Consider the following 20,739-nt stretch of genomic DNA (forward strand, 5'->3'; position numbering starts at 1 on the left):
GGTAGGGGTCAGGGCAGTCAGGGAGTAGGGGGGGTTGGATAGGGGGTGGGAGTCCCGGAGGGGCCTGTCAGGGGCCGGGGGGTCCCCGGAGGGGGCGGTCAGGGGACAGGGAGCAGTGGGGGTTGGATGGGTCGGGGGTTCTGAGGGGGGCAATCAGGGAGCGGGAAGTGGGAGGGGTCAGCCTTCCTTACCCTGTCCTCCATACAGTTTTGCAACCCCAATGTGGCCCTCGGGCCAAAAAGTGTGCCCACCCCTGCTTTAAGGCTTTACCCGGGGTATGAGAGTGTTTTATATGCTGGTAATCTGGGAATATTTTTTCCTCTGTACAACTGCAAAAAATTGAGTTATCTGATCAAGAATCTTTAATTGGCTGGTTTAAATTGATCAAAGATCTCACTCGTTCTGTCCTATTCTGACAGCAGCTTGGATTAATTTATTAATTATACAGCTCAAGGATACCATAGTCTGCTTAACTTGTTTACTCTTCTCTCAAGAAATGCTGTTACAGATACCTCATCCAGGTGCTGTGTGTATAACAAATGCCCTCTGATTTTCAGATACATAGGTCTTAAATGGTTCAAATCTTATTAACTATATTTTTCTACGTTGTTTGGCCTGCCTTTGCTAATTGCCCAAGCGTATATTCAGGCAAAACTGACACTAACATCAATAAGGATTTTATTTGAGCAAGGATTTCTGGAACCCTGTCATTAGATACGCTGTTTGCTACATTCCTCCTCGACTCAACGCTTATTTCAGTGAACAGCGCTTCACAGTAACTTCTTGGCTTGGATCATGCCTTTTTGCTAAGGATACCCATTCACTGTAGATTTCTTTAGGTTTACTTCAGTTTCTTGTTTTGCTCAGGTGCTGAAGGTTGCAATTCTAGCTGAGAAGTATGCAGTGGATTATACCTGGTATGTGGACACAATCTTGAATTTGATTCGTATTGCCGGAGACTACGTCAGTGAAGAGGTGTGGTACAGAGTTATTCAGATTGTGATTAACAGGGATGATGTGCAAGGATATGCAGCAAAGACTGTCTTCGAGGTAAGAATGACAGTTTTTACACTTCCAAGATGGAAAGACCCTCTGCTTCTGTATGGAAGTGCAAACTACACACAATATTATCTAATTAAAAACTCTGTTCTCATTAACCATTCCCATGATATGTTAATGGCAATTAAATGGCAGTGCTTGAAAAAGAAGAATGACTTCAGTCACGCACTGCTGAAGCTTTGTGTCTTGAATCAGTGAATGGTCTTGCCAGAGACCAAAGTCAGTAGGAAACCTCTATTTCTGATTTGGTTTTCATAGGTAATGCCACAAGACCTGGAGGATTTGTTACTTCGAAAGCTTCTATTTTCAAACACCTTTCTGGTGATATTGATAGTCCATGCTCTTTAATCAAAGTACATAGTACTTCTGAAGGTATTTTATAAAGGTAATATCTAGTAAAAGTGAGACTTTAGGAAGTTTAATTCAAGCAGTGGATTTCCTCCATTATATTAGATGGTATTGACTTCTTATCCCTTTTTTACATACAGTCAGATCACACATACAGAATTGTAACCTTGAATTGCTTTTTTGCTTTTCAGAAATGTTGTGTTCATTGTTGTACCTCACCTATTCCTTTCTATGATAGTGGAGTAGGGGACACAGCATTAGGGTGCTGCCTGCTTGGAAGCGAGGAGACAGTCATGAACTTGCACCCCAGATTGCATATGCCGCAGACAGATGTCTCGCAGCTTGCTTTTCCTCCTCAGCTTAGAAACATAGAGTCTTCGCATTCTTTCCTGCTGTCTTCCTCCTGCGTCTCCTCTCTTCATGCTGCCCTGTCAGGGCTCCATGAAATTAGGGAAAAAATAAACAAGGACAGAAATGAAGTCTGAAGCAGCTTCCAGCATGGGGACTGAGCCACCACCGCTCCTTGCTGACTGTTGTATCAGATACTGTGACTCTCACCTCCTGGTGGGTGTTGAGATGAGATGCTGAAATAGCAGTTATGATTTCACTGGCTCTGTAGCGACTCAGTTCCTACTGGATTTTAAATCTGATGAGCTTAGTGGTTACCCCCCGCTCCCATTGGACATTGCCTGAGATTCCAGACTTGTTCTTTCTGGGACTTGTGTTCTGCAACCACCTTTTGGGTTGGGCTTGTCTCACGCTTAGTCTCAGATCTGGAAGATCTTTATCACTTGCTGTGATACCAGGGATGCTGCTGCCTTGTCTGGCTAACTCCAGTATGCTGGGACTTCATAGACAATTTCAAGAACAATCTCAAAGACCTGTAATGCATTCAGTGATACCTTAATGGGATCTGACCATCCTCCTGCAGGTTCTGATGGGTGTCTTGTTTGAGTTCTGCCTTATTGCTGTGACCTTGTCCAAATGAGGTGGTTGAACTTTCCCATTTCTTCTTGCCCACCTTTCGTTTTGGAAAGGTGGATTTTCAGCATCCTTGGGGATTCATTCCAAAGAGGAATACTGGATTTCCCCCTTTACGAAGTAGTATATTCACCCTTATCCCTATGACACAGTGCTGGTCTTGTTTGGATATTGAGCATGTTCTCAAGTTCAGAAGAAGCTGAACAACTGTTTTAAGGCTGTAAGAAGGGAAAGGTTACAGATTAATATTTTTAGGTGGGTCTGAGGTTGCACTTAGGCTGGTATGCCTCATCCTGAGTTTTAGAGGCCATTTAACTAGGGAAGCCTTCACTACTTCACAGATGAGAACTTTCACAATTTTTTTAGCTCCTTCCTTCCCAGTAGGTGGCACCATAGAACACTATCCTATAATTCACTGCTGTAGGATAAAGGAGTACTTGTGGCACCTCAGACTAAAATTTATTTGAGCGTAAGCTTTCCTGAGCTACAGCTTACTTCATCGGATGCATTCAGTGGAAAATACAGTGGGGAGATTTATATACATAGAGAACATGAAACAGTGGGTGTTACCATACACACTGTAACGAGAGTGATCACTTAAGGTGAGCTATTACCAGCAGGAGAGCTGAGGGGGAAGGGAGGGGAGAGAAACCTTTTGTAGTGATAATCAAGGTGGCCCATTTCCAGCAGTTGACAAGAATGTCTGAGAAACAGCGGGGGGAGGGGGATACTTTTACTTTGTGTAATGACCCATCCCCTCCCAGTCTCTATTCAAGCCTAAGTTAATTGTATCCAGTTTGCAAATTCATTCCAATTCAGCAGTCTCTCGTTGGAGTCTGTGTTTGAAATTTTTTGTGGAAGAATTGCAACTTTTAGGTCTGTAATCGAGTGCCCAAAGAGATTGAAGTGTTCTCCAACTGGTTTTTGAATGTTATAATTCTTGACGTCTGATTTGTGTCCATTTATTCTTTTACGTAGAGACTGTCCAGTTTGACCTATGTACATGGCAGAGGGGCATTGCTGGCACATGATGGCATAGATCACATTGGTAGATGTGCAGGTGAATGAGTCTCTGATAGTGTGGCTGATGTGATTAGGCCCTATGATGGTGTCCCCTGAATAGATATGTGGACACAGTTGGCAACGGGCTTTGTTGCAAAGATAGGCTCCTGGGTTAGTGTGGTTGCTGGTGAGTATTTGCTTCAGTATTTCCATCTCACCATCAACCTCAGCATGGACCAGTCCACACAAGAGATCCACTTCCTGGACACTACGGTGCTAATAAGCGATGGTCGCATTGGAAACCTACTGACCGCTATTCCTACCTACATGCCTCCAGCTTTCATCCAGACCACACCACACGATCCATTGTCCACAGCCAAGCTCTATGATACAATCGCATTTGCTCCAACCCCTCAGACAGAGACAAACGTACAAGATCTCTGTCAAGCGTTCTTACAACTACAGTACCCACTTGCTGAAGTGAAGAAACAGATTGACAGAGCCAGAAGAGTACCCAGAAGTTACCTACTACAGGACAGGCCCAACAAAGAAAATAACAGAACGCCACTAGCCATCACCTTCAGCCCCCAATTAAAACCTCTCCACCGCATCGCCAAGTATCTACAAGCTATCCTGAAGGATGACCCATCACTCTCACAGATCTTGGGAGATAGGCCAGTCCTTGCTTACAGACAGCCCCCCAACCTGAAGCAAATACTCACCAGCAACCACACACCACACAACAGAACCACTAACAGGAAACTAACAGAATTACCAGTCAATAACTTTCCCTTGCCCCATTGCTTCTATTTCTTGTGTGTGTACTGCTTACATATGCATATTCCACTTTGTACTCATAGGAGATAATGTGACCTGGCAGCTCTTTGCAAACCTGTGCAAATGCTTTGTGGTTCATGCTTGAGGACCGTTTTCCTAAAATTTGTAGAGTAATGTAGCATCACTATAGTGATATTGTCTAGAGTAGAATAATAGTCTTTCTTTTGGTTGTATCATTGATTCTTGATTGATTTTTTCTTTGTCCAGTGGTTTTGACTGAATGGTCTTTTACAGGCCCTTCAGGCACCAGCATGCCATGAAAATCTGGTAAAAGTAGGTGGTTACATCCTGGGAGAATTTGGAAATCTAATTGCTGGTGACCCAAGATCCAGGTGAGAACACTTTGTTCTAAAACAGACCACTTAAAATACTATAATTGTTTATCATGGAATCTCAGTGCATCTCTTTACAATGAGTTCTCCTCTCTCTCTCTCAAATATTATGGTCACATACAGCTGAATGTTGAACTGTTATTAAATAATGCATATGTATTATGATATCAGGAAAACGGAACTATATTTTTTTTTCCCTTAAGTCCTCTGATTCAATTCAACTTGCTGCACTCCAAGTTTCATCTGTGTAGTGTCCCCACCCGTGCACTGCTTCTGTCTACCTACATCAAGTTTGTGAACCTATTTCCGGAAATCAAAACTACCATTCAAGACGTACTGCGCAGTGACAGTCAGCTGAAGAATGCTGATGTTGAGCTACAGCAGAGAGCCGTTGAATACCTGAGGCTCAGTACCATTGCTAGTACTGATATCTTGGTAGGTACATAGAGTTAAACATGGAAAAGTCTTTGCAAGTGAGTGACTTCTGTCTGGGCAGGATTCCACTTAAATGTTTTCGTGGATGTTGTTCAGTAAATGGACTGCCCAGAACTTCGTTAAAATGAAGTTAGGGTTGCCCAGTACTGTCTTATGCCATTCCAGACAATCGAGTTCTGCTACATTCCAAACTTCTGAAAATCAAAAAATGAACAGATATGGTATAATGCAAATATAAATTTCTGAAATAGAATAGAGTTAAGATGCATGCCACCCCGACAACCCAGCTTTAACCCTGCTCCTGGGATCTGGCAGTAGTCGTTGGAATGGCTCACTAAGAGTGGAGCTATAGTAGGTAGACTTGAAGGGGCTATGGGAAAGTGTGGTGTTGTCACGTTCCACTGATACAAATTGCAGCATTTATCTGCATGTACTCCAGAAGTGTTCGTTGTTCGGTGTAGCTGTTTTGAATGGTGGGAGGGATTAGTTGGAGCAGGTTGACAGAGCTGCCACGGTAAGATGAAGAGAGCTTCATGTGTACCTTGAGTTAAATATGACTCTTCTCAGATTTGAGCTCTTTAGGTTGTGTCACTAATGATGCACAGAAGTCTTGTCATGGGGATTGTCTGCAGTCTGGTGACATAAAGTCTCCAGGACTAAGTGAGATGTAAGTGAAGACAAAGTCTGTGATGTAATCCTCATGACAAAGGTGAGGAAGTGGTAACAGTTAGCAATTCTGGGGTGATTTGTGGGTGGTGACCTCTGTGTATGAGTGCAGACCAGGTGTAGGTAGCTCTTTTTTGCTATGATTGATCTAAACCAGAGTTTTGCCTCAACAAAGAGAAGGTTTAAACTTTCTTAGAGTGATTATGATCTGTTCCCAGACTGTTGGGTAACATCTCTAAGGGTATAGTGGTGGTATGTGTTATGGCATATTGAGACATTACTCAGAGTTAATGTTGGTTTGCAGGAGTGGTGTATACCTTAACTCTGTGTGTTTCTTAATTTTTAGAGGTTTTAGTGCAGCTGAACTTGATGTCCTAGAATGGCTTGAGGCAGCGCCAGGCAACCTTAATGTTGCATCAGAGATTTTAGACAGATAGAAGAAGAAGAAGCAGAAAAAAAAAAAGGAATTTGTTTCTGCTCTGTCAACATTTTTGAGCTCTTAAAGAGCAACAGTTAGAGGTGTGGAATTTCACTGAAGGATCATAGTAAAAAAATTTTCAGAAACTCAATTCTTCATCAAAGCCCTAGACATTGCACTGTGTTTAAAAATCAGTGTTTGGATAATCCCTTACATTAAGGGGTGATCACACTGAAAAGTTATAACAGCATAGCTACCTCTCTCAGGGGTGTGAAAAACCCACATCCTGAGAGATGTAATTAAGCCAGCCTAACCCCTGGGGTAGACAGTGCTAGGTTAATGGAAGAATTCTTCCGTCTACCTAGCTACTGCTTCTTGGGGAGGTGGATTAGCTGCAGAAGAGGTTCTGAAACTGGGGGCATGGAATGTATTTTTCGGGGGTATGGGGTGAGAAACCACTCAGTCTTCAGAGAGGGGGCGATGAGAGTGGTGGTTGCTGAACCCCTCACGTTGCTGTAGTTAAGTGTCTACACTGGAGCACTACAGTGGCACAGTTGTGCCACTGGAGCATTTGAGTGTAGATGTAACCTAAGGGTTTTTTGTCTTGGTGTGTGCTAGCCCCTCAGTAGTTAAGTCAGAGCACAGCCCTAATGGGTGAAGGTTGTTAAAAGGGTAGAGCCCCTGTGTTGCTTCAACACCCCTTGCACTTTCCACCTCACAGCTCCAACCCCATTCCCACCCCATTGTACTCCCTTGCTACACCAAAAAAGTTAAGAATCTGAATGTTAGCATGGCTATGTATTAAGAAGGTGTTGAGCAAATATCCAGTGACAACTTTCCTTTGATCACACTGGTTTGAGGAGCATAAGTCATGATGATTACATTACTCCAAATGCTTACTGCACAGTCATTATCTTCTATATCACTAGTGCTTATATCACTGACAGCTTCTAAAGTAAAATCAGAATCTGCATGTGGATTTTGGAGCACTTTAAAATATCTTAAACCAGAACAAAACTTCAAAAAGAAGCCTCCATAAAATGCAGGCAAAGAACTACTAATTTACATAACACATTCTCCAAAAACTGCCACAAGTAGAACTTTAACTCTCAGTGCATGAGTGTTGCTTAGATTTAGTGTCCACAGCATGTCACCATGAGCCACCCAATTACGTCTGTGATGAAAAACAACCTGCAAACCCTCTCGTCTTAGTGCATGTGTGTATTTCACTGTTTTGTCAGTTTAGGTCAACTTGACCTGGAGCTGTAAACTTACTAACTCTCAGTACTGCTACTCCAAAGGCACATGGGTGCTCTGCACTACTGAAATGAATCCCAAGGGGTGATATCAGTTTGGGAAGGATCAAAACCAGGTGATTTTATAAATGTAATGGGTTTTGTTAAGCGGATTGCATCTCAGGAATCACTTGCTCAGATGACCCTAAATTGGGACCACAAACCCGACTGTGCATCCCCATGGGGCACAGCAAATAAAACCGAGTCAGCTTATGGCTTTAAAGCACTTGCTTACTGTTTAAAAGAAGCAACTCTCAAACTTAACTATAGCAGAGCTATTTCTCTACTATAATGTGCTGCTGTCTGTTACATAGGTGGTGTATTTCTGTGCTCTGCAACAAGAAGCAACTCTACAATGGTGTATGCCTTGAAAGGTTGGGGTGATCTGTTTTCTTGAAAGTGTCTACCCGTCTGAAGACACATGTGTTGTATTGAAAACTAATATTCGCTTATTTCATGGCAAGGCAACTGTGCTAGAAGAAATGCCTCCATTTCCAGAGAGGGAGTCATCCATTCTGGCTAAGCTGAAGAAGAAGAAGGGCCCCGGCACAGTTACTGACCTAGAAGAGATCAAAAAGGAGAGGAACTCTGATGTGAATGGAGGCACTGAATCCACCGCTGTTAATGCCAGTACTGTGGTATGTTTCCTTAAGTAATTATACCACTTGTGATAACCAATCTAATACCAATTATGATTTTCTAGGAGGGAAATACAGAGATTCCTTAACATTTTGCTTGTTCAGTGGCTTGTATTGTGCATTCACTGTTTCTTAAATTTGAGGCTCCTGATGTTTGTATAAAGTAGCTGGAAAAGTTGGATTTTAATTCCAGAGGGGGGGGAAGTAGTGGGTAGAATTTGCAGAAGTTGAAGTCAGTGGGGCCAAATTAGACCAAGACTCTGTGCTTTTGATAATCTGCATATAGTTACTTTGAAACTGTTAAAATACGTATAACTAACATTTTGAAAAGAAAATGTTGACATCCCATTCTTGGGATAAATTTTGGACAAAGTGTGTTTGAATAATCAACTTCATTAACACTCTTAGAAAGAAGCTAATTATCTGTAATGGAGTTCTGTGAAACATTTTAAGTCTAGATGTTCTAATTTTCTTTACTATAGACTGACTTTTGCCAGTTTATTTTTCTGTTTCAAAGCATTCAGGACACTGCTGCACTTTTTTGTACTTAAAGTAATCTAATGTGGATGTACTTTAAACTGATTTAACCATTACTTATATTCATTTATATAAAGTCATAACTTGAGTTAAATTGCTGCACATTTTAAGGACTTACATTTTAAGTGTAAACAACATCAGTCCTGGGCTTTTCCGTATCTCCCAATTATGCTGAATTGCAAGGTGGTTTTGTGATGGAATGCTGTCTACTCTACTAAGATGAGATTCATCATCTCTTGTGACTAAAAGCAAAACCAAAATCTGTAACTATTAGGATTAATTTTCTAAGTGTTTTTTTTTTTTTTTTTTTTAACGTCTTGCCTGATTCTCCACTTCAGGGTTCACTGGCTGAACTGGTTACTGGGCCCAGACCTCGCCCTTTTCGTCTGAATTCTTCTCGTTTAGCCATCCACAACCTTCAGACAGGAGTTCCTTGTTTGTTTAAAGGATTCTTCACTTCTGAGGTCTTTTAATTAGTCCTGTTGCAGGCATGAAGTCTTAAAACTTTTTGCTTTTTGGTGCTTGCAGTTATTCATGACAAGGCCTGCGCTACTTTGGGAAGTGGTTTGGGAGTGAATTATTAACATGCATGCCTATTTCGGTTTAACTATCCAGTTGTCTTAAACATTGATATAGAGACAACTCAGAAATGCAAACTTTTTATGAATAATCAGATACTTTAGTGAATTGTTTCTAAATCCTCCTGTTGCTGTAATTTCTCATGTTCCCCTGCTCTCTGTTATTTGATAGATGTCGCTATAGTTTCATGGGTTTCCCTCATAGCTACTCTGCAAATACTAGAAATGTCACCAAACTAGAGTCCATCCCATTCAAGACCACCTGTTCTCTTGCTGCATGAAATTTGCACAATAGTTTAAAACCTTGGTGTTGCTAGGCTACTTTTATTGTTTGGTAATTGTAAGTTTCTCTTGACATAAGTGCATTTGGATATTTCAGAATTCCCAGTAAGGCAGGATCTTACTCTGCTGTCTCATTTTTTTTCATTAGTACATACCTAATACTAATTAACAATCACTTGCTGCTTTCCTTCCCATGGTAAGGGAAGTAATAAACATTTAACCCAAGCCAGTAAATGCTTTGCATGCATATCTTTAGCACAGCATTGATATTACTTTTTCCTGTTGGTGATGTTAATTCCCTTCACATTTTTAACTGTTTTTTTCATCTTTAAAGAGAAGCAATAACATGGAAATTTTTCCCTAACTTCGTCTTTACCTGTAATGGGAGTTTAATTTTAAGCACACTTCTTCAACAAATTAGCTTTTCATAGTGGATTTAGAAGACCTCTTGTGACTACAGATATATATTTGCATTGATTTTTTTAAAATATATTTTTTAGGGGTGGTACCTAACTTAAGATGCCTGATCTAACATAATTCTCAAAGTGAGCAGCCACACTCAAACTGAGGCACCTTTAAGGTGTCTCAACTTGGGTACGCAAAATCACTGGTCACTGCTGAAAATTTTGACCATCAGTGGTGATGAAGGGTATGAGAGGTGTTGTCAGTACTGTGCATATATGTGGTAAGGTTGAAGTTTTTAACCGTATTAAACTAGATGGACCTGAAGAGCAGTTGTTGGTTTGATTCTCCACTGCACCCAGGTTCTGCTTAGGAGGCTGAGAGCAAGTCAGTCCTAGCTTGCCTGGTTCTCATCTGCCAAGCCCCAACATAAATTAAACTTGCAGGGGGTAGTGTAGACTTATGCTGCTGGTGAAAGACAAAGGTCTTATTCCAATGTAAAATTGGGTGCCGTGGTGCCTTGTTCAACTATGCCATCTCCTATGCCGCACCCTTGATGTCCACTTTACCTCCCATTATGCTGGAAGGGGTGTGGTTCCAGCACAAAGGTGGTAGAGCTGCCAGTGTAGATGGAAATCTCCAATACAGATCTTTAGCTGCTTCAGGTTTGCTTTGTGCACCAGAGAATCTGTCCCAAATAACCATTGCCGATTTAAAAAATGGTCACTTTTAAATGCTTATGACTTTTTTTTGAACTTTTCAGTGGAATCACTTAAAACTTTAGGAAAAAAAAAAATCTAGCTCTGTTTAGCACATGTTGTAAAGTTCTGCGAGAAGGACAATATTTCCTTTCCAAATCAGTATAATAAGGCCCCAATTTAACTTTCATTATCTTCACTGTGGAATCGCAACTGGCACACCTGTACACATTGTGTCTGGGAGTTTACGTAAGTAGAGTAAATTGTTCCGATATGTCCATTTATTAATATCTTGCTTTTCCAGGAGAAAGTTAACTATCTTTCCCTCCATCTCCTTCCCTTTGAGGAAGAAGAAAATTCCCAACCAGCAGTCCAAGAAATACAAGTTCATCAAACTTTTAATGCCAGATTCTCCATCCACTGGAACTCCTCATTCATTTTACTTCATTTGTGACTTAAGTGTTGTTACTTTTCTTGTGTTGGGGAATCTTATTCTAGATTTTATTTCCTTTCTTAACCAACTTTAATTTTAGGAGCACTCTGGTTTCTGGCTTATTAGTCTCAATACTTCTCTTTTGAGTGTGTGCATGGCTTCAGAACTGAACATTCAAGTGTATGAGCAAAGAGCTATATTTGTTAAAAGGAAAGGGTTTTTAATATTCAGGAAAAGATCAGTTTTAGGCGTCTGGGTTTGTCAAAATATCCTGAAATTTAGGTTTACACAATAGTCCGTGAGGTTGGGGGACATAAGTATTTTGGATTAGAGTTATGTAAAGTTGGAGTTTTCAGAATAGTACAGATTGACCTGTACTGCTTTTAATGTTCAAAGGTGAATGAGGGAGGTAACGTAACGCACCCTAATTCTTCATGGTATCTGGTTTAAAACTGGCTTTATGGGAAGATAAAATCTAGTGATGGGAAACTAGCAGCTTTTTGGATATGAAACTACCTGTCTGAGGCCATTTAAAGGGCAAGGTGATAGCCACATGTGGAAGATGTCTTTATTTCCTACAAACAAAACTATTTTAAAAATCTGAGCCAGTCTTTATTGGGGACTGGGAGGTGAGGCGCAATTTGGGATTTGTATTAGTCTATATGAGTTAAATGCAACTTTAAAGTGTTCCATTTTATCTTTTACAGTCTACTCCTTCTCCATCAGCAGACCTTCTGGGCCTCGGTGCAGCTCCTCTCACCAGCTCTGCTCCTCCCCCTTCCTCTACTGGCAGTTTGCTGGTGGATGTATTTTCAGACTCTGCTTCTGTGGTTGCACCTCTTGCTCCTGGCTCTGAAGATAATTTTGCAAGGTAATTAAAATAATTCTCAACTGAGTTGGGAGTAGGTGTTGCCTCTTATCTTCCACCTTTTTCCATCCTACCCTAATGAAGGGTACAAACAGATGAAACTCTCCCTCTCTCTCTCTAAGCAACCCCCCCCCTCCCGGTTCCCCCTTAAGAACAACATGGCTTTGTCAGTCCTACTTCTACGAATATGTTCCTTAATGTCATGTGAGATGAATTCATTTACTGATATAATCACCTATGGGCAAATCTAGAGCTTGTTATTTTATGCTTAATATCCAGATTATATTGAGTACAGTAAGACCTAAAGGCAATGATGAGGTCAGTGGATAACTTTGGACCTGGCCATAAACGATTTCTATTTTATTGCTTTCAGTTTTAGGTGCATAAGGTAAGCTGTTCTTACATTAATACCTACAGCCTGATATTGAAATGAATGGATTAGTTTGTAGTAGTGAACTGTTATTTTACGTATTCAATTTAGGCTAGATAATCCAAAATAATTCCTTTCTTATTCCTGTGCCATACAGGACTCTAGCAATTGTGTCCTTGCATCTGTAACACATTCCTGTTGTTGGCCTGGGGTGGGTAGGTTATTGCTAATTTTTGTCTCTGTGACAGCAGATCTCCTAGAGCTATTAAACATAGTCTATCCGAATGGATTAAACCAGTCGCAGACCTGAAGGCATATTTAATTTGGATTTTATATATTGTTTATGATCTAACTACAGTCAATGGCCTCATTGTATAAAGGCATTCTTGCTTCTTCACAATGTCCCTTGTATTTAAAAGTACATATTATCCTACATTCCAGCATGCCTTTTTAATTCAATGATCAATAACTGCTTTTATTGATTACCAGCATTTTAGGTGAAATTCTCAATATAAAGCTTTCAGGCGCTGTTCACAAGACATTAAATTCTTGGGTGTCAGTGGGTATATATCATGAGAGGCTCCATCTTACTGCTAGCTTTTTCTAGCAGAATTCTAGCATGTGAGGATAGCTAATATTAAATAGAATATGTAACCTGAATCTCTTGTCATTGAACACTTAGCTGAAAAACATTTGAATATAGTTAAGACTGCCTAGTCAACCAGGGTGTTTAATTAAAAAAAAAACAAAAAAACCAAAAACCTCCCACTGTGTCAGACCTCTGCTTATAACATCTACTAAACAAGATTTAATACTACTATGGACAAAGTCTTTAAAGTAATGGAGTGCAGCTGAGCCGTTGAAGTATACAGCAGTCATGCTTTGTGTGTTCTTGCTGCCTATTAAGTATAGGGATAAGTATGTGCTCCAGCACAGCTCTGTAAAATTGCCAGGAGAAAGTACCAGCCCAGACACAATCTACTTGCCTGCTGTTTGCTATAGTTGAAAAATTTCATCCTAAAACATTTCCTTCTTGCAAGATAGTGGATTGTGTGAGACAAATATAAGTGACTCATACATGGTAACCTTTAGTGTGTGGCAGTAAAGTTAAACGATGTTTTAGAGCTGGCATCTGCGTACCTCTTCTCTGTCCTTTCTCTTCATTTAGTGTTAGGCTAGTAGTTCAGGAGTGATCTGCAGGGGTGAAGAATTAATGCTTTATTTGTAGACATTTGCTGCAGAAAAATGACCGGCCTTGCCGAGAACTCTATCCTGATTGCAGTCATTGCATCTAGTAAAGTGCTTGTCTAAGGTAGTTACTACCTAAGCGTCTTCTACAGTAACCTTTGCCACTTTTCCATAAGTAGTAAGGTGGGACTAAGGAGGAAATCTGTTACTTGGTTAAGGGATGTTCTGGACAGTCTACCAGTGTATTTACTGTGGCATGATTGTTGTAAAATGTTTGGGCAATGCTTGTTCTTTCATTCAAGCAGTGCAGTTTTATTAGAGTTTGAGAAAAGCACAACTGTAACTAGAAATGCTGCCAGTGCCAATGAGGGCCTGGCATCCATATGCAGACTAATGAAAGTTAATGGACGTTCTTAAATGTGGACTTAATCCAAATTTTTTGTACAATGGTGCCTGGACTTAGATGTCTAAAAAGGATTTAGAGGCCTAAAGTGGTATGATTTTAAGTGCTGAACATTTCCACTCTTATTGACATCAGTGGGGACTGCAGCCCCTCTGAAAAATCCAGTTGCTTAGATGGCTAAAGTATTTAGGTACCTAACTCAAGGTGTCTTCGTTCAAAAATGTAGGCCTTGTCAAATCCCAAAGTGCTGTTCTGAGGGGGGAAATAAAGGAAATGACTAAGCTCTCTCTCTTTTTTCTTTTTTCTTTTTTTTTTTTTTACACTAATTTATAACTCTTGCCATCTCTGTTGCTACCTCCTTTCTTCCTTTGTGCTGCTTGAATTAGCCCTGACCTGGCTTCATCTGAGGTAGTTTCTGAGGAACCAGCTGATACTGTGCATGATGCTGATGAGCTTATTCACAAGTAAGCAATACTAAAATCTTGCGAAGATGGGCGACTTCCAGAGCATTATCACGAAATAATCAAAAATCACAAAGCAAGGGATTAAACTAAGTATTAACCCACTAGTTTTCAAAGTGGCCAGTGTTTTTTCTAGACATGCAGTAAGACTGGTAATGCACAGAGCTGGTTATAAATGCTGTGTTGCATATGCTATATACTCAGTCACAACTTTGCCAGTGCAGCTCAGTGCTCCCCTGCAATACCACATGCTGCTTTAAAGTTAGGCTTCTCTTCATCAGTGTTAGTTGTATGCCACGTTTTGCAATCATTTGGGGTTGAGAACAAATGTAACTGGGATTAGATAGGCATAGCCAAGGGTATTGGTATTGCAAGTGCACTTTGTTCAAGTGCTTCATAGGTGAAACACTGAATTGAAGTTCATTAATCCACTAGATTAATGCTGGATTGAAAAATCTATTGCCTGGTCCTTGTATAGCATGTTTGCGTGTCTTGGTTTCCTCCTGTTTTCGTTTTAAGCATAACATTGAAATAAACTTGAATAGTTAAAATAATGATACATTGCAAGGAAGGTGTGGGCTAGAATATAAATTCATTTGCATTAAATTTACAATTTTTCTGTTGTCTGTCCTTTTTACTGACTACTTCAAAGCACTTGGGCCCACAGTTCTCTTCTTTATGCTGACCACAAGACCTTTACATTCCATGGCTTTGATTGCTTTGTAATAATTTGTCTTGCAGTTAAAATATAAACTCTTATCTTTCAAATGTGCCTATCTTTCTCTAGGTTTGTATGTAAAAATAATGGAGTTTTGTTTGAAAATCAGCTGCTACAGATTGGACTGAAATCTGAATTTCGACAGAACTTGGGTAAGACCAATAATTTTATATGTTTTGAATAGATCTGGTAGTTAACATGGTGCTAACTTCCCTGTTGTATCAACAGCAGTGTCAGCACAGAATTGGGAATAAACCTTGTTAGTTAAAAATGGTTATTTTATTAATTTACTGGTGACAAATTTTCTAAACATCTAAAGTGGATCAGATTTGAGGCCTAACCTTCTTAAGGAACCCTTTTTGTGTTGATGGTGGAAACCAGTTGTCTTAGGCTATAGAGTAGTCATAGCTTATGTCAGCAAAAGTTACGTCACTCGGGTGTGAATATACCCCCCCACACACACCCCCGGGCAACATAAATTACACCAACATAAGTGCTCGTGTATGTGCATGCAACTCTGTGTTGGCAGGAAAGCTTGATGCTGACAGGAGAGAGCTCTCCCGTCGGCGTAGAGCATCTTCACCAGACGCACTGCAGAAGGACAGCTGTATCTGTGCAGCTGCACCGCTGAAACACTGTACATACAGACACAGCCCTAGACTTTTGCTCCAGATATAGTCAGTATACTTACTTAATGTTCTGTGCTATACTTGAGGATTTTATAATGAAATGTTTTTACCTATTTTTTTCCAGGTCGGATGTTTATATTTTATGGTAACAAGACTTCCACTCAGTTCTTGAATTTTACTCCAACACTAATCTGTTCAGATGAACTTCAGTCAAATATCCTTGATTTAATTGATCCGCCTCATGCAAGTAGTAGTGTATGCACCTGACCATTACATATATCAAATGCAAAAATAAACAAGAATAAAGAAATATTTTGGCTAATGCAATAGCTGCTAGATTCAAAATCTGATACCTCACAAGATGAGGAAGTTGGCACTTCTGTGTCTTAAAAATACAACCTTTTGGTGTCAGATTTTGCTGAATTAATTTTTCTACACTATGGCTCTAGAAAAAATACTACACATTGTAGTATTGTGTAGGATTTGTATAGGGATATCTTTTTGTTGTGAGAAGTTACCTAATACGCTTTTGACAAGATACATTGTATTGCATGGGCAAAGTTGCAAAGTACCAGCTTCCAGGAGAAAAAAGGAGCATATTAAAACCAGATATTTGATTAATTTACCACAGAGCTATTATCTATTGCCAACTTTAGTTTAGGCCTCTCTGCTGGTACTAAAGTTGAAATGGTTTTAACTCTTTGGTACCAACAGAGTTAATTAAAATTTAATCACAAAATACACTGCGAGTTAAAAGGGAATAAGTCAAATTAGACAAATGCAAACTAAATGAGGATTTTTAAACTATGTAAGCTAATGTGGAGAGATTGCTCACTGCTCTTTAAAATATTTGTTGCATGACCAAAACAATCACTTTTAAGCAGTTAGCAGAAGTCTAGCAATGGATTTTGAATATATACCTGATAGTATCAAAGAAAATAAGGGTGCTTTATTAAAAATTCCATGAATATAGCATGTGGTAAAGTAATCAATTTGCACATCACAACATTGCTTGGTTAGTTTGCTGAAGTCAACTTGGAAGCTACAAGAAATGTAGTTAAGCCTTTGGTTATTAACTAAAGACCTTGATGCTAAAATATATATTTTTGGCAGGCAAACTCTTTAAAAATGTGGTTGTAATTAAACCTCTTCATTCTTCAGAAATGGCTAGATTAACTTTGACTTCTTCCTTGCTTTCCCCATGAATTGAAAATATTTGTTTTGCTCGGTTTAGCTTTTCTAAGTGGTAACTTCCACTGAGACCACTTATGCTTGTGGATACAATGAAACAATTCATAAATCCTTTAAAAAAATTAATGGAATTTTAATGATAGAGTTTAACTGATGAGGCTTAGTGCATGCACTATTTTACAGACATTAACATAACACTGAAATTGTACTTACGTCTTAATGACCTACCACTATTACAAGTAATGCCTAAAATTACTAAACTCAAAGATTATATGGAGAGGTTTTTTTCAAATTACTTTGCACCCTTGACATCACTGTAAGGTTAATTTACTGTTTCACCGTAGTCAGGTGCCATTGTTCTTGTGAGCCTTTGTGGTAACGAAGGGGAGGGGCAACAAATGAAACAAAAATTAAGACTTTTCTTTTCTTTTAAATGATTGCTGATCCTCTTAGTGCCATGTGTTGTGAAAGCAATAGGGAAATCAGAGAAGTCTCAAATTTTAGCATAAATTGAAACAAGTCCATGGTATTAACATTAGTCCCAGCAAATATATTCCAAAATAAAATTTAAATTTTGTTGGAAAAAAGCTTCATAATGTACTTATGAGTCTGCCTTTCCTCTCATGTGGAAAGACAATATGGTGCAAATTTTAGTGCCTTTGTTAAAAATTTTTCAGGCAGGTGAACAGTACTGTGCATTAGTAGAATCATATTAGTAAAAATGAAAAAAAAAGAATAAATGCATATTAGTAAAGACTGAATAGCTGAATGAGAAATGCAAAGAAATTGGATAGTTGGATAAAGAGAATAACATGAGATGTATCAAAAGATAAGAGCCTTCAATTAAAGAAAAAAGGTGACCAATACAACTGTTAAGGACAAAAATAGACAATATTTGACCAACCCTAAAGACAAGAACAAGAGACAGTGAGAATATATCAAGGGACTATATGGTGCGATAGGCCTGAAAAACCTTTGCTAGAGATTAATTAAGTCCATGAATAATGGATGAAGAAATCTTGGCATCAATAAAAAGACTTCAGAATGGAAAAGCACTAGATTGTGATGGAAGACTGGCTGAATTGTTAAAGCATAGGGGAAGAAGACTTGAAAGCCCAGTCAGAGGTAATGAAGAATATATTTAAGACTGGAGAATTGCCAGAATACTTCAGGTTTCAGAGTAGCAGCCGTGTTAGTCTGTATTTGCAAAAAGAAAAGGAGTACTAGTGGCACCTTAGAGACTAACCAATTTATTTGAGCATGAGCTTTGCTCAGATAAATTGGTTAGTCTCTAAGGTGCCACTAGTACTCCTTTTCTTTTTTCAGAATACTTCAGTACCTTACATATCCAAACTGCAAAAAAAAAAAAAAAAAAAAAAGACCACTGCTATGGATAGTAAAGACTACAGAACAATCACATGCCTCTAAGGGGAGAAAAGAGAAAACAAAACCCATGGCAGTGTGTCTGACTCTGGGACTACAGACGCTACATACCCTGATGGTATGTCTACACTGCAATGTAAATCAGGTCTTTGGGCCCTGGGCTTGTGAACATTGTGTTTCCAAGCCTGCACTTGAGCATCTACACTGCATTGTAAACCTGGGCTTAAAGTTGCTTGATCTGGGTCGCACATCCATACTGCACTACAGACATTCTGACTTGGGTCTGTGGCTTGAACAGCATTCATGCTGCAAAATGACAGGCTTTTGACCTGAGGCCCAGTGGGGTTCCTGAGTCCTTGTTGACCCAAGTCAGTGATTTGTGTGTGGATGGAAGGGGAGCTTGACATCAAACTTGTGCCAGAGCCTGGGCTAAGTGTGCAGTGTAATTATATTTCTAAATATTTTTGTGAGTTGTTCAAGACCTAATACAAGAAAAAATTGAAAAGGAAAAGTGACCAATAATACTGCTTCAGACATGGAAAGGGCATGATAAACACCATTATGAACTTGAATCTCATATTAGAAAGATCATTTGAAATGGGGAACACAGTATAGTTGTATTTTATTGACTTCCAAAAAGCATTTGACAGAATCTCCTGCTACAAATTACTCAATATATTAAGATCTGTAGGGATTGATAGATACAAAATGTGAGTAAAAATGAGTATCCCTAGCAGTTTAGAATTACCATCTACAGCATATAAGACTTGTTTGGACATCTTGTGTTTGCATACATTGCATGTACTCTATGCAGTGTTTAATACTCTTCAAGGGTTACTAGCAAAAGTGGTCTCTTACTATCTTGAATCTGTACATTGGTATGGTGCTTGAAAAATTATCCATTTAACATCTTGTTAGTATTGTGGTGTTTCACAGGGACATTTAACTTACCGGTGAAAGTCTCTCTCCCCCCCCACGGTGGCCAGTTATCCGTATGAAGGTATAAATCTATATTTAAAGCCAATGGTAATGATTAAAAGCACAGTCAATTTTTTCCTCCTTAACAACCTCTCACGACTGAACCTGCAAACAAAACCAGTCGACCCGACAGTGGATGGGGGCGCTCAGGTGCAGCAAGTTGTGAATATTGAGTGCATATCAGACTTCATGGAAGCTCCAATCCTAAACATTCAATTCAGGTAAAAGGTGTTTTGTTTTTGTTGGTTTTTTTTAGTTGAATTTGTTTGGTGTTTGAAGTAAAGCTTAGCACAGACATGGACTTCGGCATGGACTTCTGAATCCAAAAATGTATTGGAAGCGCAGAAGAATTAAAAGGTACTCTGGACAGAGGAATTGCCTGAGGGCTTGTTCTAACAAGTTGCTAAAGACCTTCAACTTAGAAAGACAAGGTGGGTGAGCTGATATCTTTTATTGGATCATCAGCTATGGGTGAAAGACAAGCTTTTGAGTAACACAAAACTCTTTCAGGTTTGGAAAAGGCACTCAGTGTCACAACTAAATACAAGGTAGAAGAGACTGTTTAGCATAAATAGTTAACATATACTCAGAAACCCTTCAAGGTGGAGTGCCCTGCTAAACCTCTTCAGCTATATGACCAAAAAGAAGGGTTAGTGGGTTACAGATTGTTGTAATAAGCCATGAATCTTTAAAGGTGTTGCACAAGTTTTCTCTGAGGACAAGGACTGAGGGGTTAGATGTGGAAAGATCGTTTCCCAAGTGGTGTTTGCCCACTGGGGATGTGGGGTTTTGTCTTTTATCATTTTCTGAGATAAGTTATTTGAGAACATAGAGATTGTCTGGTTTCACCCACATCGTTGTTACTGGGGCACATAATTCACTAGATAAAGTATACCATATGTTGTGATAGGTTTGTGTAGGACCCAAGGATTTTGAAAGGTGTGTTGGGGGGGGGGGGTATTGATCATTGTAGCAGTGGAGATATGTCTGCAGATTTTGCATCTGTTCTGGCAGGGTGTGGTGCGACTTTGAGTTCGTGAGTCCTGGTCTGTGGGGAACTTGCTACTGATAATGAGCTTGGTGAGGATGGGAGATTTGTTTTGAAGGCCAGAAAAGTGGGTTTGGAAAAGATTTCTTTCAGGATGTCGTCCACACACTTGATCGTTACTGTCACAAATATAAAGGGAAGGGTAACCACCTTTCTGTATACAGAGCTATAAAATCCCTCCTGGCCAGAGGCAAAATCCTTTCACCTGTAAAGGGTTAAGAAGCTAAGATAACCTTGCTGGCACCTGACCCAAAATGACCAATGAGGGGACAAGATACTTTCAAATCTGGAGGGGGGGACAAAAGGTTTTGTCTGTCTGTGTGATACCTTTGCTGGGAACAGGTCAAGGATGCAAGCTTTCCAACTCCTGTAGAGTTAGTAAGTAAGTTAGCTAGAAAATGCGTTTGGTTTGCTTTGTTTTTTGGCTTGTACATTCGCTGTGCTGGAGGAAATGTGTATTCCTGTTTTTTGTGTCTTTTTGTAACTTAAGGTTTTGCCTAGAGGGATTAACCTGCAAGATTATCTTCCATTCTGATCTTACAGAGTTGTTCTCTTATCTTT

At 39.6% G+C, this 20,739-nt stretch overlaps 1 protein-coding gene across 7 annotated transcripts in view; it reads left to right on the forward strand.

Moving 5' to 3' along the window:
- Positions 1 to 20,739, forward strand: part of AP2A2 (adaptor related protein complex 2 subunit alpha 2) — a 100,901-nt gene that overhangs the window by 64,066 nt on the left and 16,096 nt on the right. For 5 of the 7 annotated variants that reach the window (XR_012159320.2, XM_073347187.2, XM_073347188.2 and 2 more), the window contains 9 exons: positions 868 to 1,050; positions 4,462 to 4,559; positions 4,763 to 4,994; positions 7,838 to 8,011; positions 11,649 to 11,812; positions 14,157 to 14,234; positions 15,019 to 15,101; positions 15,703 to 15,792; positions 19,228 to 19,351. Coding sequence is in view for 6 of the 7 variants with exons in the window: in XM_073347187.2 (XP_073203288.1) it covers positions 868 to 1,050; positions 4,462 to 4,559; positions 4,763 to 4,994; positions 7,838 to 8,011; positions 11,649 to 11,812; positions 14,157 to 14,234; positions 15,019 to 15,101; positions 15,703 to 15,792; positions 19,228 to 19,351 (1,226 nt within the window). In the remaining variant the exon portion in view is untranslated. The remainder of the gene's footprint in view (positions 1 to 867; positions 1,051 to 4,461; positions 4,560 to 4,762; positions 4,995 to 7,837; positions 8,012 to 11,648; positions 11,813 to 14,156; positions 14,235 to 15,018; positions 15,102 to 15,702; positions 15,793 to 19,227; positions 19,352 to 20,739) is intronic. The other 2 variants (XM_073347192.2, XM_073347193.2) reach the window with 1 other exon arrangement.

Source organism: Lepidochelys kempii, chromosome 6 (assembly GCF_965140285.1).
Source record: "Lepidochelys kempii isolate rLepKem1 chromosome 6, rLepKem1.hap1, whole genome shotgun sequence".
Taxonomy (NCBI): Eukaryota; Metazoa; Chordata; order Testudines; family Cheloniidae; genus Lepidochelys; species Lepidochelys kempii.